This window comes from Mytilus californianus, unplaced genomic scaffold (assembly GCF_021869535.1).
Source record: "Mytilus californianus isolate M0D057914Y unplaced genomic scaffold, xbMytCali1.0.p SCAF_10, whole genome shotgun sequence".
Lineage (NCBI taxonomy): Eukaryota > Metazoa > Mollusca > Bivalvia > Mytilida > Mytilidae > Mytilus > Mytilus californianus.
The window spans coordinates 45,805,467-45,830,116 of record NW_026262582.1 but is presented as its reverse complement, the minus strand read 5'-3'; the positions used below and the strand labels follow the sequence as shown (position 1 = coordinate 45,830,116).

Here is a 24,650-nt window from a genome sequence, read left to right as displayed (position 1 = left end):
CTGAATAAACCTGTAATATTTTCCACTGGACATACAGCTCTAAATCAATTAATCAAAGGAATAGAATAAGTTTAGGATAGAAGACAGAAAAATTGACATTCTTTCTATACATAATTAAATTCTTTTAAGGATTATGATTAGATTAAAGTAAGGAGATGGAGTGATGTGTGATTGCCAATGAGACAGCAATCCAACATAGACCAATTAACAGACGTGGATGTAAACAACTAGAGGTCACTGAACAGCCTCACAAATGAGCATGACAAAATGTGAAATAATTCAAACGAGAAAACCATCATGATTTATGTTTGCTCCTATCTAGTATTGTGGTCTGTGTACATGTTTGCAATACCTGTCAGAAAAAAAACATGCATAAATGTAAAAATAGACATTCAATTAGCTGTTTCATTGTTACCTAATTATATTGTAATAATATTTACGACAGGTTATGAGCTATTTATGATATTGTTACCTATTTATAATATATTTATATTGTAAACATTGCCAAAATTTGCTCCATAAAGTACATATTTACTTAAATATTAGAAATTTAAACATAAGTGTTATTTTTGCTGTAATAATCTTTATTTGGATCATAACAGGTTTTAAAATAATATTTAGATAACTAATAAAGTCTATTTTGATTTAAATTATCCATTAGTACCATATATATACAACCATACTGATATTGACAGTTCCATTTCCGATGATAAAATACATTCTACAATACATAGAGAAGAAAGAGTGCTGATGATGCTCAAAAAGTGTCATAAAAAAAGATATGCACATCTCTACATCTACATGTATTCATTATTGCAAATCCTTGACCTCTGGAAAAATGTGCAAAATAATTACAATAGGAGAAAGATGGGGGTGACACAGAAAAATGTCAACGGCCAGCTTTAATTGGTAGAGGAAGTTGAATTGGATGGAGAATACCACAACCTTCGGTGGGAAAACCTGAGCAATCCTTTAAATAGTAAATTAAAACTGGAGTTGAAATGCACCTGCAACATGCTGGGTACGACTCTTACTCACAAACTCTGTGTTGACAGGGTAGTGATATGGTCGATGAACCAACTTTTGAGACCACTTTGCCCCAAGGTCTTTGATGGTCACTAATAAATTTATTCATAACTTATTTAAGACTGCTGTCAATATAATTAGAGCTTGACAAATTGTATAAATGTCAGTGGTGGATTCGGGGGGGGGGTTCCGGGGGTTAGAACCCCCCCTTTTTTTTTGAAGATCAATGCATTTGAATGGGGACATATAGTTGGAACCCCCCCTTTATCCTGGGTTAGGAACCCCATTTTAAAAATGGCTGGATCCGCCCCTGGATGTCTTTATTGTTGAACACCATACTTGTCTTCTCAAAGTCTTTTCAGTTTTTTGTGTCATTGCCCTCATTGGATTCCTGTCTCAATGTCTTGTCAGTTTTTTTGTGTCATTGCCCTCATTGGATTCCTGTCTCAATGTCTTGTCAGTTTTTTTGTGTCATTGCCCTCATTGGATTCCTGTCTCAATGTCTTGTCAGTTTTTTTGTGTCATTGCCCTCATTGGATTCCTGTCTCAATGTCTTGTCAGTTTTTTTGTGTCATTGCCCTCATTGGATTCCTGTCTCAAAGTCTTGTCAGTTTTTTTGTGTCATTGCCCTCATTGGATTCCTGTCTCAATATCTAAATATACCAACATATCCTTTTATTTACATGCTCTATAAATATAATGATTAAACAGACAATTACTAAATCTTCCTTCAGTTAGATAAATTGTAGATTTAGAATTAAATTACAATCTCTTGTTTGATGCAAAGAAATTAAATATATTAAATTGCACATAATTTTGAATTGTTGCCCCATTACAAAGCACTTATTGTGCACTTTAACATAAAGTACAAACATTCAAATCTAAATCCTTTATCAGTAAGATTTTGATTATGACCAGTACAAATATATATAATTTGAAATAATTAGGGCTTATTAGAATATTTTTATAGTACAAACGTGACCGGGACACAATGACCCCATTGTTTGCTCAAGTCATCCAGGCCATCAAAATACACTTAGTTTAAATTTAGCAGAAACCGGACTTAATCTTGTTAAATTCATGGAAAAAATGATAAGTGAATTATACCCTAGCATGATTTGCCCCTTAAGCCTCTATATTTTTCTAAAAAAAAATGTCTAGTCTAAATGAGTAAACCACTTGTCTGCAAGATCATTAAAACATCTTCAAGATATATATATATAGGCCCGTAAATCAGACCCCAAATATGTTTTGGTATGTAACATTTATACACATCTTTTTCAAGATTAAAAGCAAGGAACAATTTTTCTTCATGATATTACTAGAATGCATGATATTGACCAGGATTGATAAAATTTACAACAAGAATGTGTCCATAGTACATGGATGCCCCACTCGCACTATCATTTTCTATGTTCAGTTGGGGTCAAAACTCAAATTTGGCATTAAATTTAGAAAGATCATATCATAGGGAACATGTGTACTAAGTTTCAAGTTGATTGGACTTCAACTTCATCAAAAACTACCTTGACCAAAAACTTTAACCAAAAACTTTAACCTGAAGCGGGACAGACAGACGAACGGATGGACAGACGGATGAACGGACGCACAGACCGAAAAAACATAATGCTCCTAAGTGGGGCATAAAAACCCTTTCAAGCAACTTACATGTATACTTTTTAGAGGTAAATTTGAACTGTTTATAGATCAAAACTGACCTTATGTTAGATATGAAGCATTAAGGGCATAACATTGTAGTTTAAAACAATTAACAAAAGTACAAAATATGACCTAGATTATTAATATTCATTCATAAATCTAGATAAATATTTATAAGTCATAATTCATTAGCTCTGAGTTAACTTAAACAATTACAGTCACAAAACCTTTGTAGAATTTACACCTGTTTTTTTATCAGGATAAAAAAAATCTTCACCAGAAATAGACCAAATTTCACACTTGTAAGTCTAAAGTCAAAGGTCAAAGACACTCATGTCAATCATTTAAGAACAAAAAGATTTAAGATTGTCAAATGTACACATGTAATATATATATTTACTTAACTATGAATTATTCAAAAGAGGTTGTCAGGTACCTGTCAACATGACAGCAAGCCAACAGGAAAAAATTCACATGCAGATGCAATGACAGTAAATTAAAGACTTTGTGTACTTAGGATATTTATAAAGATATTATTTGTATTACATATATGTATAGTGTAATAGATTCTTGGCATTTTTTCATTTATGTCTTGTAATAAAATTAGAAACTCAAAAATGTATAATAAAATTAGAAACACAAAAATGTATGATAAAATTAGAAACTCAAAAAGTACTAAGAACTATATACATGTCAAAAAGCTCCAGTAAACTAAACAGTCTCTTTAAATTTTAACGGACACCGTTATGATTTATGGTTGCCATTTTTAGATATAAAATATTCCTGTCATTGATGACCAAGGGGATAATAATTTCAATTCCAAATATTTCCAAAAATATATTAAAAATTTATACACAGGATCCATCACTTTGTAATGCCTCAATTTTTTTGTTCTCTTTTGTTAAAAACATTACAACAAAAAATCATAATTATATATTTTGAACCAGTTTCATACCATAAAATTTCCAATTGCACTCAAATTATCATATTTTGTATTTTAACATTTTTAGTTTAAAAATCACCAATTTGCCCAGAAACAATTTTGTCCCATTAACATTTGATGATGTAGTATGATAAAACCCATGTAAATTTAACATACATATTTTTGTCTGGGGTCCATTTAGTTCACCTTAAAGATTTTCATCTGATACAATAGTTTGTAACATGAAATGTTTAATTTAACTACATGCAAATTTAAGTGATACTTTTCTCTTATTTTTCTGCTTTCAATTGAAATTTTTGAATGATATTGTTCAAAACAAGTAAACACAGCAATCTATTCCAAATGTTGAGTCAGGCAATCTTCTCCAATGTTGAGTCAGGCAATCTTCTACAAATGTTGAGTCAGGCAATCTTCTCCAATGTTCAGTCAGGCAATCTTCTACAAATGTTGAGTCAGGCAATCTTCTCCAATGTTGAGTCAGGCAATCTTCTACAAATGTTTAGTCAGGCAATCTTCTCCAATGTTCAGTCAGGCAATCTTCTCCAAATGTTAAGTCAGTCTATCAACTCTGTTATTGTTTAGTCAGGCAATCTACTCCAAATGTTAAGTCAGCCAATCTACTCCAAATGTTTAGTAAGGAAATCTACTTAAAATAATAAGTCAGCCAATCTACTCTATATATTTAGTCAGGTAGTCTGAATCTTCTCCATATTTTAAGTCAGCCAAACTACTCCGTTGCTGTTGAGTCAGGCAATCTACTCCAAATGTTAAGTCAGCCAATCTACTCCATTACTGTTGAATCGGGCAATCTACTCCAAATGTTAAGTCAGCCAATCTACTCCAAATGTTTAGTAAGGAAATCTACTTATAATAATAAGACAGGCAATCTACTCTAAATATTTAGTCAGGCAATCTGAATCTACTGCAAATGTTAAGTCAGGCAATCTACTCCATTACTGTTGAGTCAGGCAATCTACTCCAAATGTTAAGTCAGCCAATCTACTCCAAATGTTTAGTAAGGAAATCTACTTTTAAAAAATAATAAGTCAGGCCCAAATATTTAGTCAGGCAATCTGAATCTACTCCAAATGTTAAGTCAGCCAATCTACTCTGTTACTGTTGAGTCAGGCAATCTACTCCAATTGTTAAATCAGCCAATCAACCCTAAATGTTTAGTAAGGAAATCTACTTAAAATAATAAGGCAGGCAATCTACTCCAATTATTTAGTCAGGCAATCTGAATCTACTCCAAATGTTAAGTCAGTCAATCTCCTCCAAATTATTAGTCAGTAAATCTACTCCAATGTTTAGTCTGGCAATCTACTCCAAATATTAATCAGGCAATCAACTCCAAATATTAAGTTCATGTCATTTGCCCTAGTCAGTCTAAACTGAGTTGTCTGATTGCCCAAAACTTTCTTCACACACCTTTTTCATTTTGAAAACTTATAGATAAGCCAACATTAAGGGTCCTAAAAATAGGTGTGTGCAAGAAACCCAGTTCCATCTTCCTGTACCTCAATGTTTTTAGTGCCAAGCATTTTAACTTCTTTAACTAAACACCTATCAGACTAAGATTAATGCAGTACATATTCTACACAAAGCCTTAAATGTGTAACTGTCACTTCAAGGCTTCACAAACATAGTTTTGTTTGTTTGGCCTAATTTATCATTACCTTCTGTTAGTTTTTACTAATTATTTTGTTAATTCCAGTAAACATTCCAATTAAGAAACAAACAAATGTCTAATTATTTTTCATTTTGTTTTAATTATGCCAATAATTAAAAACATATGTATTTGGCAATAAAATGTATTGCTTGCATTAAATGTACTCACAGGCCTGATGTAAAAGGATTAATATTGATTTGATGTACTTGTACTCAAGCTCAAGGTTAAATGTCACTTCAGAGGGCAAATTTTTCTATTTTGGTTTATAGGCCCTTGTTGATTATTGGTCAATGCTAAGGGCACGGCCATTTGATAATCTGCAGTGTTTGTATACAATTATTTCGTGCATTTATTGTTGCAGAATATTCATTTTTGTCCTGTCTTATTCAAGTTTTTTAATTTCAGCTCTATTACAATGTCTTACCAGATGAGGATATTATCCCTTTTTAGAATCTCTTCTCCCCCCCCCCCCCCAAAAAAAAAAAGAATCAAATGGTTGTCCTCTAATTTTAAGATTGAGCCAACAGAATTATTGCCTAATGCTATTTTTTTTAATTGTAAGCTTTTAAGTACAACTTTTTTGTCCGACTAACTTTTAAAGCCCTACGTTTTAAACAAAATAAACAGAAATATCTTTGAATTAAAAGGTCAAGTGAAACATTCCTTGGTCCTGTCAGTGACAGCTGACATCTCCGAACATACACCTATTGCTTTACAAAGAAAGTAGACCATGGTTATAAGTAACACACTGATTAGTACCCGTAATACTAAATGAACAGCACAGCCTTTGTTTTAAAACTTGGTTAAATTCATTGATTATTTGAATAAAAAATCTGCAGTTTTATCTCAAGACTCAGAGATCTAAAATCAGGGTGACTAAATCTGTTATTTGCCAATAAAAGGAAAATAGGTAAATTTCAACCTTGAAGCAGATCTTATCAATACAAGAAACATTAAAATTTGATAAAAAAAAAGAAGAGCTGCAATATAATCATCTCTTTTTTTTTTTATAGTAAGGAAAATACATGAGTAGTTTTCACATGCATCATGGTCCTTGACAGATTTATAATGGCAGTTTGTTTACTAGTTGTCATATAGGTAAAATCAGTTAAAAAGCATATATTTGGTGTTCTAAAACATTCTGGCATTATACCGCCTTGGTGGTCTCGTGGTAGTGTGTTCACCTCGAGTGCAGGAGGTCATGGGTTCAAACCCCGGCTGGGTCAAACCAAAGACTTTAAAATTGGTATTTGCTGCTTCTCCGCCAAGCCCGCTGCATTAAGGAGCAAGAGCAATGACTGGTCTGCCGATTTATTGTTGATTGCTTAACATCCAGTGGCAAATATTTCATGCATGTTCAGGACAATTATATAAAATGAATTCTTTCTTAGTCTATCTCTGGACTTACCTGGGACTAATAGATCAATGTATTGGTCCAGTGAGGACTTACTTAGAAAAAACAATAGTTCTTTCAATTGAAGCTGTGGACTTAAAAGACAAAATAGCCTCTAAGGTTTCCAAAAGACCAATCGATCATAACATTTATTAACTTAAATCTTGACAGACTTATATAATACTAATTATACTCAATTTTTTATCATAAAATTTAAAGATTAGAAAAAGAATTTCACCTGGCCTTAAGGCCAATTAAATAACTTCAATAAAAATCACTTGACATCTCGGACAATGCCCTTCGATCATGAAGTCTTCGTTTATTATGACCGATTTAACCTAGTCGAAATGCAAATATAAAATATTTGGACACCTAATACTATTTTAATGACATAGATTTCCACATTCTATTATTAAATAAATCATTCAAACTTCTTTAAATATCTTAATCTTTATTTATTTATAGTAAAGTATATTTTATTATGTTATAAACCTATAATTTTGACGATTTCTTATTTAAAAATATTCTCTACTCAGAGGGTCTACAACTGCTTTGTTACAGATGGTTAGAAATTACATATGTACCATGAAAATTATCAAAGCCATGTAGCTACAACACTTGCATTTAATACAAACTGGCTTAAGACTACTCCAGTAGTCAATTAGCAAGCTGAATGTGAACTAAGATTACATTATCACTGCAGATCGAATTAACTCTCTAAACCAGAAAATGCAAATGAACAACAGGTCTCATATCAAAGGTAAAGGTCACACTTTTGTGTTTCTGGCTATGTGTAGTATTTTGAAACCCTGTGAAATGTTGGGAATCATGCAGAAGCAGCCATTTCTAAAATACATCTGTATATATACAGTATCAGACTGGAGATATTTGGAAATGATTGTAATGTGATAAATACTAAACAAGATTGTGTCCATAGTACACAGATGCCCCACTCGCACTATCATTTTCTATGTTCAGTGGACTGTGAAATTGGGGTCAAAACTCTAATTTGGCATTAAAATTAGAAAGATCATATTATAGGGAACATGTGTACTAAGTTTCAAGTTGATTGGACTTCAACTTCATCAAAAACTACCTTGACCAAAAACTTTAACCTGAAGCGGGACAGACAGACGAACGGACAGATGAACAAACAGACGCACAGATCGAAAAACATAATGCCACTCTACTATCGTAGGTGGGGCATAAAAAAAATAGAAAAATAAAAAGACTGATAGAACTTTTTATTTTTGTTTCTGCCATTTTGTACTAACAGAATTATAACTTTATAAGTACATGAAATTCAAGCTTATATATCCCTGTAAGTCCCATCAAATTAATCCAGCAACTTTATTGCAGTTACACTATTCTTCCTCCATTAATATGGTTACAAGGTTAACACGTAACTCAAACATATAAGACCCTTAGACATTTTAATGACTGCTTCCCTAACAACCATCTCTGGGTACCAGTTATGCTTACTATGAATGTCATGTGATCTCTCATAGTAAAATTCTTTCTGCAGATGAATGTAGTGTAAGAGACATGGAGGAAACATGTTGATTTAATGTTATGTCCACCTGTGGAACCCTACTAATCTGCCAACTCAAATTTAATCATAAATTTAATTTATCTTAAAATATTGAATTCCAAACCTGAATAATGTTTCCTAAGTAAAATGTAGCAGTATTTACACCCTATGGCCTGGCCCAAAAATTTAGGAACCTGCATAAGACTGATAGGACCACACTTCAAATTATAGGACTGTGGATCCACAGTGCTTTACGAGACTGAAAACTATCACCTTTACTGGACTTTGAAAAGTAATCTAAAGTTGATGGACAGCTTTGTCCAACCTGCAGCCAATGGATAGAAGGTAATGCAAAATTCATCTGAACTTTATGACTTTGTAATATGTTCTGCAGCAAAAAAAGACAGAGACCTCTGTCATTGTACAATGACCAACCAAAGTATATTATCATGTCAAAATTAAACACACCAAGCCATTGATATTTACAACTGGCAGCAAAATCAAAAATAAAGCCATATCACATGTGGTCATGCATCTGCAAAATTGGATCAAGGTTCTACTGTGTTTTGATTGCTTTTGATTGCTTTTGATTCCTGTTTACACACATACATAAACCTAAGAATTACAGCAATAATAAGTACAATGTATATAGATTTGTCTATCTATGTAAACAAACATACAATGTATTTATAATTAATAGCTTTAGATTAATATAACATAAATCTTATCAACAATAATCTGAAGGTAAATTACTCTACACTTAAGATCTGAAGTAATCTATATCTTTATAAGACCACAAAATCTTGGTGTGGTCATTCACATTTAATAGCAAAGCAAGCATGAATAATCACATACTGTTTGATATCTCAATATTTTCCTAGGCTATTTTCAATTTTTAGAGTTATTCCCCCTAAGAATTGAGGTCAGATGTAAATCTATATTTTTTATAGGACCTCAATATCTTTGACTTGCATTTTTAGAGTTATTTCCCCTTAGCATTGGACTTGCATTTTTTTTAGTTACTTCCCCTTAGCATTGGACTTGCATTTTTTAGAGTTATTTCCCCTAAGCATTGGACTTGCATTTATTAGAGTTATTTCCCCTTAGCATTGGACTTGCATTTTTTTGGATTAATTCCCCTTAGTATTGGACCTGCATTTTTTAAAGTTATTTCCCCTTAGCCATTGTTAGCATTGTTTTCAAATAGATAATACAGAGACATGTTCAAAAATTTAACTCTGCAATTTTCAGAGCTATTTTGGCAATTGTTTCTTTTGAACCACAACTTCATGTATGTCTATGATTATTCCTTCAATAAGAGGGGTTCAAAAGGAAGTCTTTCCTCATTGTAACCGACGGTACAAGACCCTCATGGGTAGTCAAGGTAATTAAAAACCACCCTCATCAAGTCCTTCCTTTTTTTCTCCTACCATTGTTTTCAAGTAGATTGAATACTGAGCCATGTTAAAGCATTTAATTTTACCAAACAACCTTTCCACCTAAAACTCAAGCTACAGTCATAATTTGAAGACTTCACTGTGAACTATTACTAAGGTGGATCACAATAGATATCTCCCACAATCATGAAATTCACATGTATTTGCTGTGAAATATCACAAACAAGATTAAGAATAATCCTAAACTGAATCACATTTTGTGTTTACCTACTGTACTTTAAAATCAAGTCTGATATGGATTACATGTTCTACAGAGTCATACAAAAATAATAAGAAACCGGAAAGAGAAAAAAAAGACAAACAGACAAAATTTCATTAAAATCGAACATTTAATCAAATGTCTTTTCAAACAAAAGTAGCATCCGTGATGGAGCGTGAGTTATCTGTGTGAAAGTCGTGAATATATAAGATGTAGATACACTGTTTAACACTTTCTTCGCATTAAACCACTTGAATCTTATTAAAACCGTCTTTGATGACTCAACTACAAATTGTTTTAGACTCTGGGAATGTTCTCTTCAAAGTTTGAGCAAATGGACACAATATTTACTAATCTCTTCAAGTATTAGCTACACATTTTTCAGTCATGTGAATGCAATAAAAATGTAAGAACCTAAAAAAAGTTGTCACACTTTTTCAAAATAAGTCAAGTGGGCAACCTAAAGGTGCAAAATATTTAAAAGCGAACTGAGCGCCTCAGATTTTTTTTTAAGAATCTCTCAAAATAATATTTTGAGCAGCCATAGAGGGTGAAAAATTTATGACTGAATATTTTACTTTCATTCAACTATTTTACAATGCATTAAAAAAATTCCCACACAATGCTATGGAAAAAGGGAAAGTGTTTTAAAAGTAGCAAAACAAATCTGAAAGTTACATACATTATTATATTGAAAAAGCCAAACTGCAATTAACAATATTGACAGCAAATAAATGAAAAAAGTAAAATCAAAATAGTTGTCACACATTGACTGAATTCACGAGGTATTTTTGTAGGTGTAAGGGCCAAAGGATTTATTTTCTTTTTTAATTTGCACCCAAGATGTCCATGAAAATTATAGGTATCATTACACTGAAGAAAGTCTGACTTCCCAATCATGACATAATGATATTCTAAATCAAATAACTAAACCAGTTTAAACCAGTTACTGCAAGCATGTTCAATATTTAATAATCCATAAATTCTGTACCCTGTGCATGGCAGATATATGTTAATGACCTATACCTTCTAAAAAAAACAAAAATTAATAAATAAGGATTACAAGATATCTTACTGCCAAACCTGCTAAAAAGTTCACCTCAATACAGTGAAACCATGAGCAAAAGCCTTAAGCTACAAGAGGCTCCAGTATATAGAAGAGCTACGATATGACAAAATGTGAAACAATTTTAAAGAGAACACTTAAGAGTCGGTTTATACTGGAATAATGAACAAAAAAGCAAATATGGCAGAGAGCAACTGAAGTTTATGATAGTCACTGGATCTAAAAAGTTCTTGGCTTGGGACAGGCACATTAAGAATGTGATTTAACATGTTTGTGAGCACCAGACAGTCAATATCCATACACAGTCCACAATAAAATGTAAAACATTTTTACATATATACCATGTACATGAGGGTCCTACATTTCTTTATTATTTAATTTTTAGGTCCCTTTTCTCTTAATTCTTTAATTTTTTTCCCCATTGTTCTCTTAATTCTTTATATTTAAGCAGTATTCTCTATTCTGTATTTTTTGCCCTATTTTTCTCTATTCTTTATTTTTTGGGCCCTTTAATCTGCACTTTTGCCCCCAGACCTTCAAACATACATGTACATGGTAAGTTGTCAATCTAGCTCTAAATTATATTGCCCAAAGTCTAGACTAATAAATGAACTAGTAAAAGACAATACCAAGGGGTAATAAAAAATCATAATTTGTAAATAAATCATCCTGAACTATACCATAAAATGTTTAACAATGTTCTTAGAATTTAGGAAACAAGGTCACCTTGCATTGGCTAAACTTTTTTTCCAAGAAATATTTTTATACCCTTCTAAAATAGATTTTTAAAACAAACACATACATTTCAACATTTTGCCATGAACTCTATAACAAACTAACATAAATTGCCATTCTTATTCGAAAATGAATATCTCAGTTCTGAATCACAAAAAGAGCCTTTAGGAAGAAAGTTTTCTCTTTGTTTTTTTTTTTTTTTTTGCCAAGGTCTTTTTGTTCAGGGCCATATGACTGTTAATTTTTGCCCTCCAAATAAATATATATTTTAAACCATCAGCATTCAGAGTCACCGGGACTGTTTCACACAGTGAGCAAGAGTAATTTTAACTGAATCAACACATGCATTATAAACAATTATAAAATACTTAATCCATGTAAATTTCTACTTGTTCACACGAAATGTACACAGAAACATGAAAGAAACATGTTAAGGAAATATATTCAAAGTGTAAAGGTATTTGCAATCTTCAGTTAAACAAACAGACCTAATGATTAAATTATAAAGTCAATTTATTGTAAAGGATATTTAAAAGAAGTTAAAATAAATACAATGTTGAAAATTTACAAATTGTATCTTTGTTATAGATACCTCATCTACGGCCTCCTCAAGGAAAAGAATTTTTTTATATTTCATCTGCGGGCTCCTCAAGGGGAAGAAATTAAGATACTGAACATGCTGAATGGTCGATATGTGCACAATCTGGGAGAGAAAAGAGGTGTCATCTATGCGTTTTGTTCGATTCCTACACGAATTTCAAAGATTATAAAAATTCAGCATGTTTTTACCTTTCAATGTCTTTGGTGTTATTTTGTGTTGCTGGGTCCATTCTATTTTACATATGATACATTTTAAATATATTTATACACTACATCTCCTTTTTATTTCTATCCAAAATTCCAATAATTCAGGAATACAATAATATACATTTTTTTTGTAGATTATTGAACAGAGGTCTGAAAGCAGCATTTTCTATCCCTAAACAGTCTTGCATCTAAGCCCTTCAGAGTGAAAATTTCTGTTAACACATGTACATATGTACAAAAATGTTAACTGTTATTTATACAATTTAAACTATATCAGGGTCCTTCATTTCTGTATCCTTTACTTTTTTATGTCATTTTTCTCAATTCTTGATATTTTTTGCTCATTTTTCTCTATTCTTTATAATTAAGCACTCCATAATATTCTCTATTCTTTATTTTTTTTGATAATAATAGAAAAGAAAGGATTTATGGGGTATATGATCCATCCATGATACAAAATCAGTATGTGCACAGCAAAAAGTTTAAAACACATAAAAACAGCGCTTGGCCTATTTTTCTCAATTTTTTTTTCTTTGAGAGCCCTATTTAATGTACATGTAGATTTAACCCATTATTCTCTATTCTGTAAACCCCATCCAGATCCTCCTATAAATGTTCTCAAAGCTGCTATGCATTTTGTCTGTCTACATCATTTCTTGAATTTCATGAAACTCTATATATAAGCTATATATATATACAAATCTAAATTGAAAACAACCTTCAAACCTATGATTGCGTTCAAACCTATGATTGCGTTGGATAAAAACTGCAATTATTATACATGTGCATGCAAAACAAATTTCTTGGTAGAGGGGTCTAGCTACAGCTATCTATTTCTGTAGACAGTCAGCGACTTGAACCATCTGTTTCTAAACTTGACATTTTTCTTTTTTTATTCTAAATTCTAAAATGACTATGGTTAAGTGATGAGTGACATCAGATTTCAATGACTGATATGTAAAAAAATGTTATGGTGTAAAGTTTCTTCAGAAAATATAAATGTAAATGTAGATGCATACATGTACATTATCAAACACACTCTCTTATAATACTGTCAGATTTTCACTTTCAATTGATGCATTATGGTCTAATAAACTTGAATTTAAGCAGCATAATGATGCTGAACATCCTTTTTGAAAAATAATACAATGTAAATTAAAATGAAATATAATTGACACATTCATTTTTCGGTTACAAATAATTTTAAGATTTCATATAATATACATTTTTAACAGTTTTTCATGTTTAATATACAATCTTAAAATCATTTGTAACTCTAAAGTTTACTACCCCACTTAAATTTCCTCCCTGGCATAGCTTTGGAACAGCTTTATATGATTTTTCATTAAAAAAAAACCCAACAAAATCATGCAATTTTAAAAGGAAAGTGCAAAAAGTTTTTCTTGCTAACATTCTTACATGATTTTAATAACATGAAGGGAGAAATCTGTACAAGTATTAGATGCATTTATACAGTGAGTATGATAGCCCAAATGGGTGTATCTAATTTACACTAAGATAGTATTGTCAATGCAGAATGATTATTTTCAATAATTTAGAGGGGGTCTTTCAGCGATTTGACCGTACATAATTGAAAAGCATGATAAATGCAGGGTATTCAATTTCATTTAACGACATCTTGGTGTAAGCAGTTGTACATGTCTTACACTGCAATAATATAGTAACTACATGTACAAAATGTACCGAATTTGTCACATGTGCATTTTGTTTATTATCTCCCCTTAATAAAATACCAAAAGGATTACAAATGGGATCATATGTACAGTGTTATATCTTTCCTTGTGTCCTGTCAGTTAAACAAAACGCTTACAGACATTTTTATAACAGATAAAAGACAAATATTAATGTTCAACGGCAAAATATTCAAATGACAGATGCATGTATCATCTATGTACATACACGTACATTTATTTATACCTGTACTGCATAAAAAGTTTTTTGTGGAATAAATAAATAGACGATCTACAAAAATGATCATAAATTTTAAATGTATTGAAATTTGATAAGGCTTATGAAAAGAAATTGTCCCATTAAAAACAAGACTTAATAAATAACCGCACATGTCTGGGTTTTTAAGGTGTTCTTTATCAATCTGGCAATGACTGGGATAATTCCACAATGATATTTTGTTTAAACATGCATTTAACTGCACACATGCAATGCAAGCCTGCGATTTTCCTCTTGCACTTAGGGTTAAAAACCTGTAATTTTCCACTCTAAATCTAATCAAGTGGCAAAATTTTCAGAAAGATACAATGTACATGTTTTGTACCTACAAAATCAAAAGCAGTACTTTTCCTAGATCTATATATATACATGTATATATTGTAAGCGCAATCACATTGTTTTAGTCACCCCCGAGGAAAATATGTCTAACTATTACATATGTACCTTAAAGACAATTGTTTGGTTTTTTTTCAGTTTAAACTGTATACGTTACCAAGGTTTTTATGTTATTGATATGAAAGATCTTATTTTTGTATTTTAAAGTTAGCAACCAACTAAATGCAGCAATTATTTACTTTAGTTTTTATTACACGAAACATAAACTTGGAAGATTCTGCAATCAAAATTAATGAATACCATTAAAAATATCTTAACATACATTGGTATGTTAAAAATTAGTATTTTGCATGCAGGTACATCAGACATGTATATGTTATAAATACAAGTACATGTAACAGCGTAAATTTGTAGTGCAAACATGTAAGATCAACTACATGTAACATTAGTATTTAGGATTGCAGACACACGAAAAAAGAAACATTTAATTAATGAGCCCTGTTTAATTCAAATGAAATGGAGCTTTTGACCTTTTTATTTTTTTAATTTCAGATATTTACAACATGTACAATAAAATTGAGAATGGAAACGGGGAATGCGTTAAAGAGACAACAACCCGACCAAAGAGCAGAAAACAGCGCAAGGCCACCAATAGGTCTTCAACACATAGAGAAAATTCTGCACCCGGAGGCGGGCTTCAGCTGGTCGCCAAACAATAATGTTTACTGGTTCAGTGAAAACAGAATGTATATATTTGTATATATATATTTGAAGAATTAAAAAAAAAAAATTTTTGAAGAATTTTTTCAAAGGGGAGGGGATATTGAAATATTTCTATGTTAAGAGGTCAAAATGAAGATATTCAAAATTATTTTCACCTATATATCTGAAAATAGAAAAATTTAGGCAATAAAGGGTACCTTGTACCTACTAAATTACATGTATATTGTACCTGTATTTGATTTAGGTAATTAAAGAGACTAACTCAAGTATCTTGTTCAATACTATAACAGGGATCGTTTACATGAATAATGGTATAAAAGACAGTCCCCCTTGAGGGTTCTGATAAATCTGATAACATCAAAACCGTGTTCATTTCATCCAATAATTACAATAATTATATCTACAAGGGTTTAAAAGATTACCACCTTTGAGTCCACTAAAGAGAATTAAATCTTATCCCTACTATCGCCAGGTCAAAAGAGAATTAAATGACAATTTTTATTTATTTACCAAGTCAATTTTTAGGTTAAAATATTTCCCAACTGATAACGTTAAGGGCACACGAAAAAAGTAAATAAACTTAGTGAAAGTTGAATGAACAACGACGTTTTTGTAATCAAGCAAAAATCTATTTCATACACAAAGGTAAAAAAAGGTAAAATCTTACCTGACTGGGAATAAACTTGAACAAAAATACAAACAACAGGAAATATTACTTGGAAATGCCACATTTTGATCCTAAAATGATTTCAATCACTTGTATACAATTCTCTTTCAATTCTGTCAAATATCCTCTCTGCTATGAAATTGGAATTCCAAAGTATGAAACTTTTGTAAACAAAACTTATCACTTTTTTAAGTCATTGTTTACATCCCGAAATTCAAACTTTTATGAAGAGGAACTACATGTGTGTTTACACAATTTCACTACACGTGCGTTTTTGATCCCGTCAAAATAACGGTGTTGACTCTTCAAGTTCCTAGCACGTGAAATCCAATACGTGAATACGACCATAGACAAATATTGTTATCAAAGGGGAGGCAACTCTATGACGTAATCTAACCCATTCATAACTTCGTGGTGCACTAAGCCTTTGTGGTTGTTCTGCTCTCAAATAACTGTCCCAGACGGGTTCACTAGTGCGTGAAGTTGTTTAAATTTTGTTATATGAAAATGACCCTGCGATATGTCATGTAAATAAAGGGATGACTGTATCTATCTAATTATAAATAGTCTACCGAATCGGAAAAATAATCAGATATCATTTTGTAAAAAAGTAATGTGCCTTTAATAAATTCGTTCCAGACTTATCAATAATTTATTTGTTGATCTGGCTAGCCATACACTTTATATTGGTACAAAATACTAAGTTATAAATTTAAATAAGTGTCTTTAAGATACCGCAAACTATGTATTTGTTCTTTGTCTCATTTTATTTCTGTCATTTTTGTGGGACTTCTGCATAAAATGTTTCAGGCGCTCACGGTAAGAAGTATGTCAAGTATGGCTCGACGATTAAAAATTGACAGCAATTTTAAGTCATTCATTTTCATTTCTTTTGTCACACAGCATGTGGCATGAAAATTACAAACAACATGTGTGTTAAAAAATACAAATAAAAGAAAACCTACAAAAACGTTACTAAATGGGGGTAATAAACTACTAACAATCCGTAACTTTATGATAACTAGTCCCCTCCGATTTCATTTTTAGTTGTTTGGGTTCGCCAGTTAAAAAATAAATTTTATACATTTTTTTCAAATATTTTCAAACAAGAACCGACAACAAAATTTTTTAAACTCAACGTTGAATTCATTTTTTTCCCCTAATTATTAATGGGAAAAAGTTATCTTTTCCCTTCCTTTCTCATATATTTTTTTAAAGAAATTTGCAATCAAACAATTTATTTAATTGTTTTTTTAAATACCCCGTTTCCAAACAAACAATTTATTTGTTTTTAAACACCCTTTTCAAGAAATTTACAATCAAACAATGTATTTGTTTTAAACGCCTATCATAGTCAAGAAATTTACGATCAAACAATTTATTTGTTTTTAAACACTCCTTTCCAAACACACACACAAGATGAATAGTCGGTGCCTTATCAAAAAATCATTTTGAAAGGTGCAGACTGCCGCGCAAACTGAATATGGAGCGGGATTTACTCATCTTAACTAGCTATATAAGAATAAGGAGATGTGGTGTGAATGCCAATGAGACAAGTATCCAACATAAAGTGAATAAAGTGAATTAGCAATTATTGGTCACCGTATGGCCTTCAACAATGAGCAAAATCAATACCGTACAGTCAGCTACAGATGCGGATCCAGGATTTTGAAAAAAGGGTGGGGGACTGGCCAGGCAACGTTAGGAGTAGAATATGCAAACAGTCTATGCATTTACCATATATGTAGCTCTATAAAGGGGGGGGGGGGGGGGCTAAAATGGCCAGGCAACGTCAGGAGTAGAATATGCAAAAAGTCTATGCATTTACCATATATGTAGCTCTATAAGGGGGGGGGGGGGGGCTCCCCTAAATCCGCATAAATAAAAGGCAATTCAATCGAAAAAAAAACTGATTTAGGACTTAACAATGAAACAAAAACAGATATGTAAACAGACTGCAGCCAACTACAGCAACTGAATAACAGGCTCCTGACTTGGGGCAGGCACATACAGATTGTGGCGGGGGTAAACATGTTTGTGAGCGATTAGCCCTCCCCTAATCAGGGATAATGATGTAAAGATACAACATAAGATCAGTTGAAAAAACCAAAACTAATGTAAAGACAAAAGACACAAAATACTGATCTAAGGGTACTCGCAGTTACTGAAAGGTAGTTCAAAGCCAAGAACAACTAATAAATATATCATATTCTCCCAGACTAAAGATATATTTAGCAGTTATACTGTAAAACATTTAAATTCCAGCCTTGCTATGCCGTGAGTGGGCGATGACTGGATTCGTCACTTGTTTACTTTCAAATCTTATAATACACCCACAATTTGGGCATTTTGTCTGGGATCCCGTAAAGATTTGTCTCGCCTGCGACAAAAGTCGCAGAATGCGAGACATAGTCATTACAACCCGGCTACGGCGGTTTTATATATTTGTATAAACTTTATATTTAAAGAAGGTAGAAGACCTGGAGGCTTCATTCCTTGTATATAGATGCCTTATGTTACGAAGTTTTCGCCTGGCATATATCCATTGTCCTTGACCTCTTTTTCATGGTTCAGCGACTGCTTAAAAAAAGGTAAAGGGATTTTTGTCATGCAAATTTCTCACTTGTTATGAGTAATAGAATATTTATTCTTAGTATATGGGTTAGTTGCAATGTCTGCGTGTCAGTCAGACAGGGTTCACCTGATCTCGACCTGATTTCATGGATCAGTGATCACGGTAAAAGTTACGTGGTTAAGTTTGTTTCTCATAATATACTATACGCAGTAGGTCAACTATATGAAATGTATTGTAAGGTGTACATGTCAGTCTGGCAGCTGTCATCTGTCATTGACCTCATTATCATGGTTCATTTGGTGAATGTTAAGTTTTGTGTTTGAACTGTTTTTTTTAAATACTATAAGCAAAAAGTAAGCTATATTTGGTGTATGGATTAATGATAAAAAGGTGTATAAATCTGTCTGATAGGATTCATCTGGCCTTGACCTTATTTTCTTGCTTCATTGGTCAAATTTAAGTCTTCCTGGTTATGTCTGTTTCTTGGATACTATAAGCAATATGCCAACTATATACATTTTTGTATATATATGCATGAAATGATTATAAGTGCTCTTGTCTGTCTGGCATGTATCATCTCACCTTGGCCTCATTTTCATAGTTATATATATATACTATAAGCATTAGGTCAACTATATTTAGTACATGTCTGTCTGGCTTGGTTTATCTGACCTTGACCTCATTGTCGTGGATCATTGAGAAAGTTAAATTTATTTGATACTTATAGTAAAACGTTATCTAAAGACTTTCGACATAACATCAGTCATGTTCAGTAAAATAGGCGAGACATTTCAGCGTGTACACTCTTGTTATAATTGGAACAAAAAATACGACTAGATTATGAAGAGAAATACATTTCCTGTATTCAAATATACATGCAATTGTTTGCACCTGTCCTAAGTAAGGAATCTGATGTTCAGTAGTTGTCGTTTGTTGGTGTGGTTCATAAGTGTTTCTCGTTTCTCGTTTTTTATATAGATTAGACCGTTGGTTTTCCCGTTTGAATGGTTTTACACTAGTAATTTTTGGGGCCCTTTATAGCTTGCTGTTCGGTGTGAGTCAAGGCTCCGTGTTGAAGACCGTACTTTGACCTATAATGGTTTACTTTTATATATTGTGACTTGGATGGAGAATTGTCTCATTGGCACTCATACCACATCTTCTTATCATATATATCTATGTTCATTATTCTGTATTCTTTATATTTTAGCACCCAATTTTTCTCTATTCATTATTTTTGTTGCCTATTTTTTTCTATTCTTTATTTCTTGCGCTTTTTGCCTTATTATGTTCTTTTCTTGAGAACGAGGGGCCACAATGTCGATCTCAGATATTGTCCTACCAATGAAATCGTTAAACACAATTTACATTTATCAGACAAAGATAAGCAATGTGATATTAGAACATATTACTTGAGAATACGGCATAAAAGAATATGAATTACAAAAAGTTATAAAACCAGACGTTTTTCACTTTGTCAGCTTAGGCAAATCTATACCTTTTACTAATTCTTATTAGATTCTATTATACCCCACCCGACCCCCATAGAACGTTTACTTTTTCTTAAATACGACAAAAATGAACGTACTATACAACATACTTATACAAGGGACACTGATTATCATTTAGTTGAAATTTACATGTGTACTATATTTGCGGGTCCAAATATAGATAAGAGAAGATGTGAAGTATATGCAATGAAAAAGTAACCTAGCGACAAAAAGAATCAAAAGACAAAGAGAGCTACCTATAGTCGTTAAACATTAACTGTATAACTTGTGAGGATAAATTTAACAGAAAGGATCTAAGAAATGCATTAATTCGTAAAGTCGGTTAAATATTAGATGATGAGGAACACTTCTTCCTTCATTGTCAAATTAGTAACCAATATTTGAAATTCCCTCATGTATATGTGATTCTGATTTTAATCAACTTGACTCAAACTCAAAACTTAAAACTATTTCAAATCCAAATAAATATATTTCAAGGGCGGATCCAGCCATTTTTAGGGGGGGGGGATGTTTCCAACCCAGGATAAAGGGGGGGGGGTTCCAACCATATGTCCCCATTCAAAAGCATTGGTCGTCAAAAAAAGGGGGGTTCCAATCCCCGGACCTTCCCCCTGGATCCGCCACTGTATTTTGTCTCATGTTGTTGGCTATATATAAAGCAATCTACGGACTTGTGAAAATAAGGTTCAACTTGGTTGATTATCTCCGTATGGATACATTTGGTTATTAACTTGACTTGCTTATATAAACTTGATTCATGTCTTGTTTGTACTTTGTGTACTTAGTTGTGATTAATGTACTGCATATTTCATTAATATCAATATTGTTACTTATTTGACAACGAAGGAAGAAGTGTTCCTCGTCATCTTATATTTAACCGACTTTACGAATTAATAAATTTCTTAGATTTTTTCGGTTAAATTTATTCTCACAATTTCTACAGTGTGTCGAATAACCTGCCAGGGTATGCTTTTGTAATATAATTCGGATATTAACAGCTAGTTCATCTAATGAGGAAAAACTTTCGACAACTATTTAACAGGTTCCTGAAATGAATATCTGTTAATAAGTAGAAAAAAAACAATCTTGCCCAAGACAGGACAAACAGGAATATTCTGCCCCCCCTCCAAAAAATTTCAAAATTGCAGGTAATAATTGTGTACAAAATAAGCCTTCCGTGTGACAGATGAAAAGGAATATTCCGTTCCATGCACGAGTCTGCAAAGAAAATCCTTGCCCTCCCAAGAAAATAAAATGGACAGTTATAATCTTAACAAACGTTTTGTATATAATTCATACAAATATTTTACATATTACAGGAGTAAAAAAAAATTACTGCAGCAAATTTTCAAAGGACTCCGTAGGTGGCTGTTGCAAGGCAAGATTTTAACCCCTACCCAGCATATCCTTTTCCTCGTCGGTAGTATACACTTCTCGCCTTTCATCCTTATCTACCAACATTACAGAACCTATATCCATTGAATGTATTGATAATTTGTTCTGAAAATATAAATGAAATATTTGTCACTGAACGGCTAATTTGTTCTGACAATATTCATGAAATATTTGTCACCGATCGGCTAATTTGTTCTGAAAATATTCAAGAAATATTTGTCACTGAATTACAGTTATGAAAAAATCAATCAATCGAAATCGAATCAAGATTTGATGATTTATAAAATATCTGTATATCATCTCGCCAAGCAACACGAATCATGCGTTCACGGACAATATAAACCTATTAAATTTCAAGTGCCCATCTAAACAATTTGCGGAAATAAATGTAGGTTTTTTCAAAGCCGATGTTTTTTACTCGGATAATGGAATGTCATAAGAGGATTTAAACGGGGTGTGACGCAACAGCAGTTGTAGAACAAACATGTATGAGAGTCTGGATGGGGTTTACATCATAGAGAATAACGGGCCCAAAAACAAACAAAAATAGAGAAAAATATCCTAAAATTTTAAAGAATACAGAATTGACTACCCCCATAAACCCTTTAGGGGCGAACAAAGGTGCAATTCACTGTATGCAAATCCTGCTTCACTAATTATGTCCGTCGTGTTGTTCATCAAACGGAAAGTTACACAGAAGTGGAAAACATGACGGGATCGGGACTACAACAAACGGAAAGTTACACAGAAGTGGAAAACATGACGGGATCGGGACTACAACAAACGGAAAGTTACACAGAAGTGGAAAACATGACGGGATTATGACTACAGCAAACGGAACGTTATACAGAAGTGGAAAACATGACAGGATTGTGACTACACCAAACGAAAAGTAAAACAGAAGTTGAAAACATGACGGGATTATACTACACCAAACGGGATGTAACACAGAAGTAGAAAACATGATGGGATTGTAACTACACCAAACGGAAAGTAAAATAGAAGCGAAAAACATGAATAAATAATTAAATGAATAGACTAAATTGAATTCAGTCCTTTGTCCAAGACTATGACACTTAATCTGTGTAAAACACTTATGTCTAAATGTCCAGAATAATAAGATATAAAATGAAATATATGCAAAATACGAACATAGAGTAAAACAAACTCGAAATAATAAAATGTTGTTTAAAAAACTAATTTTACACTTCACAGTACAAATACTAGTAGACTAGTCATAACCAGATTGTGCCTACACCAAACGGAAAGTAACACAGAAGCGGGAAACATGACGGGATTATGAATATACTAAACGGAAAGTTACACTGAAGCAGAAAACATGACGAGATTGTAGCTACACAAAACGGAAATTTTGACAGACTCGGAAAACATGACGGAATTATAACTACACCAAACGGAAATTTACGCAGACGTGGAAAACATGACGGGATTGTAACTACACCAAACGGAAAGTAACACAGAAGCGGAAAACATGACGGGATTCTGACTACACCAAACGGAAAGTTACATACACGCGGAAAACATGACGGATTGTAACTCACCAAACGGAAAGTAACACAGAAGTGGAAAACATGACGGGATTGTGAGTACAATAAACAGAAAGTTACACAGAGCGGAAAACTTGACGGGATTGTGATAACACCAAAACGGAAAGTTACACAGAAGCGGAAAACATGACTTCACCATGTTTTATAGACATACGATATAAATAGTTATGTTTATCGTTTTTTAGCCTAGGTGCATTGCAGTTAACACAATTTTCGTCCCAAGGTTAAACTTCAAAGTCCACTCTCGAGGCCTTACAAATATAATAGGCGGGTTTTTACATTTCTAATGTTTACTCATAGTGTAGAAAAAAAATGCAACCACCTTTTACATTAGAGTGACTATATTTCATATGTTTCGCCGTTTTTATATTTATGAAAATTAGTAAAAACAAAGGCATTTGATAGTATTCTATATGACTGATTTTATTTGTCTTCGGCCAGAAGCTAGAGTTCACGTTTTCTTTTTATCTTCCCTCCATTTGATATCAGCTGTTTGACCCAGAATTGACATTTCTTATATATCAAGGTGTTCCTTGTGTTACATCACAGGTATTTTGTGTATTGGAAGCTTTAACATGTACAGCTCGTTCAGTTTGACTGTTAATTTGCATTAAGTGAACGAAAGTGGAGTGTTCCCAAAACTGGAGTAAATCTTAAAACACATATCAAGCCATTGGTTTTCTTTCATGAATCGTTTTACATTTTGTCATCCTGGTGTTCCGGAAGGGTAGGCAGATCCTGGATATTTTGTATGTTTTAATGGTTATATCATCAACCCCGTCCACTTTTCTTCGAATATGACCTACCGAATTAGACTTATCACCAGGTTTGTACTTACATGAGCAACATGACGGGTATGACATGTGGAGCAGGATCTGCTTACCATTCCGGACCACCTGAGATCACCCCCGGTTTTTGGTGGAGTTTGTTTGCTCAGTATTTCGTTTTCTATGTTGTGTTTTGTGTAGTGTTGTTTGTCTTTTCGTCGTTTTTCGTTGTTTTTTTTTTGCCATGTCATTGTTAGTTTGTTTTCGACTTATGAATTAAATATCCCTTTGGTATCTTTCGCCTTTCTTTAGCCTATTGTTGAAGGTCATACGGTGACCTATTGTAGTTCACTTCCTTGTCCTTTGGTCTTTGGTGTGTAGTTGTCTCACCGTCCTCATTTGATTAAATCGACCGGTTTCTTGTTTGTTTAACTTTTTAAAAGATCATTACGAAACTTCCAGTGGTCAATATTACAGACATTATAATCACGAATGAAGATGTGTTGAAGCTGTTCTAATCCAAACTCACAAAAATCGTAATTTCAAATATCAGCGCCGACGGCACTATGTTAAGTTGCAGCACCGCACGAGCGCAAGTGTGCTATTCATACAAATAATACATAATATGAGGGTCTTGATGTGGGTTACAGAGTAG

General features: G+C 32.6%; 1 protein-coding gene across 2 annotated transcripts in view; it reads right to left on the bottom strand.

Annotated features, from left to right (window-relative positions):
- LOC127718223 (collagen alpha-2(I) chain-like) overlaps nt 1-16,608 on the bottom strand; it is a 149,912-nt gene extending 133,304 nt beyond the window's left edge. Inside the window, exon 1 of one of the 2 annotated variants that reach the window (XM_052224203.1) lies at nt 16,180-16,608. In XM_052224203.1, the coding sequence (XP_052080163.1) occupies nt 16,180-16,243 (64 nt within the window). In that variant the 5' untranslated portion in view covers nt 16,244-16,608. The remainder of the gene's footprint in view (nt 1-16,179) is intronic. The other variant, XM_052224204.1, reaches the window with a different exon arrangement.
- Between the last annotated feature and the right edge of the window lie 8,042 nt (nt 16,609-24,650).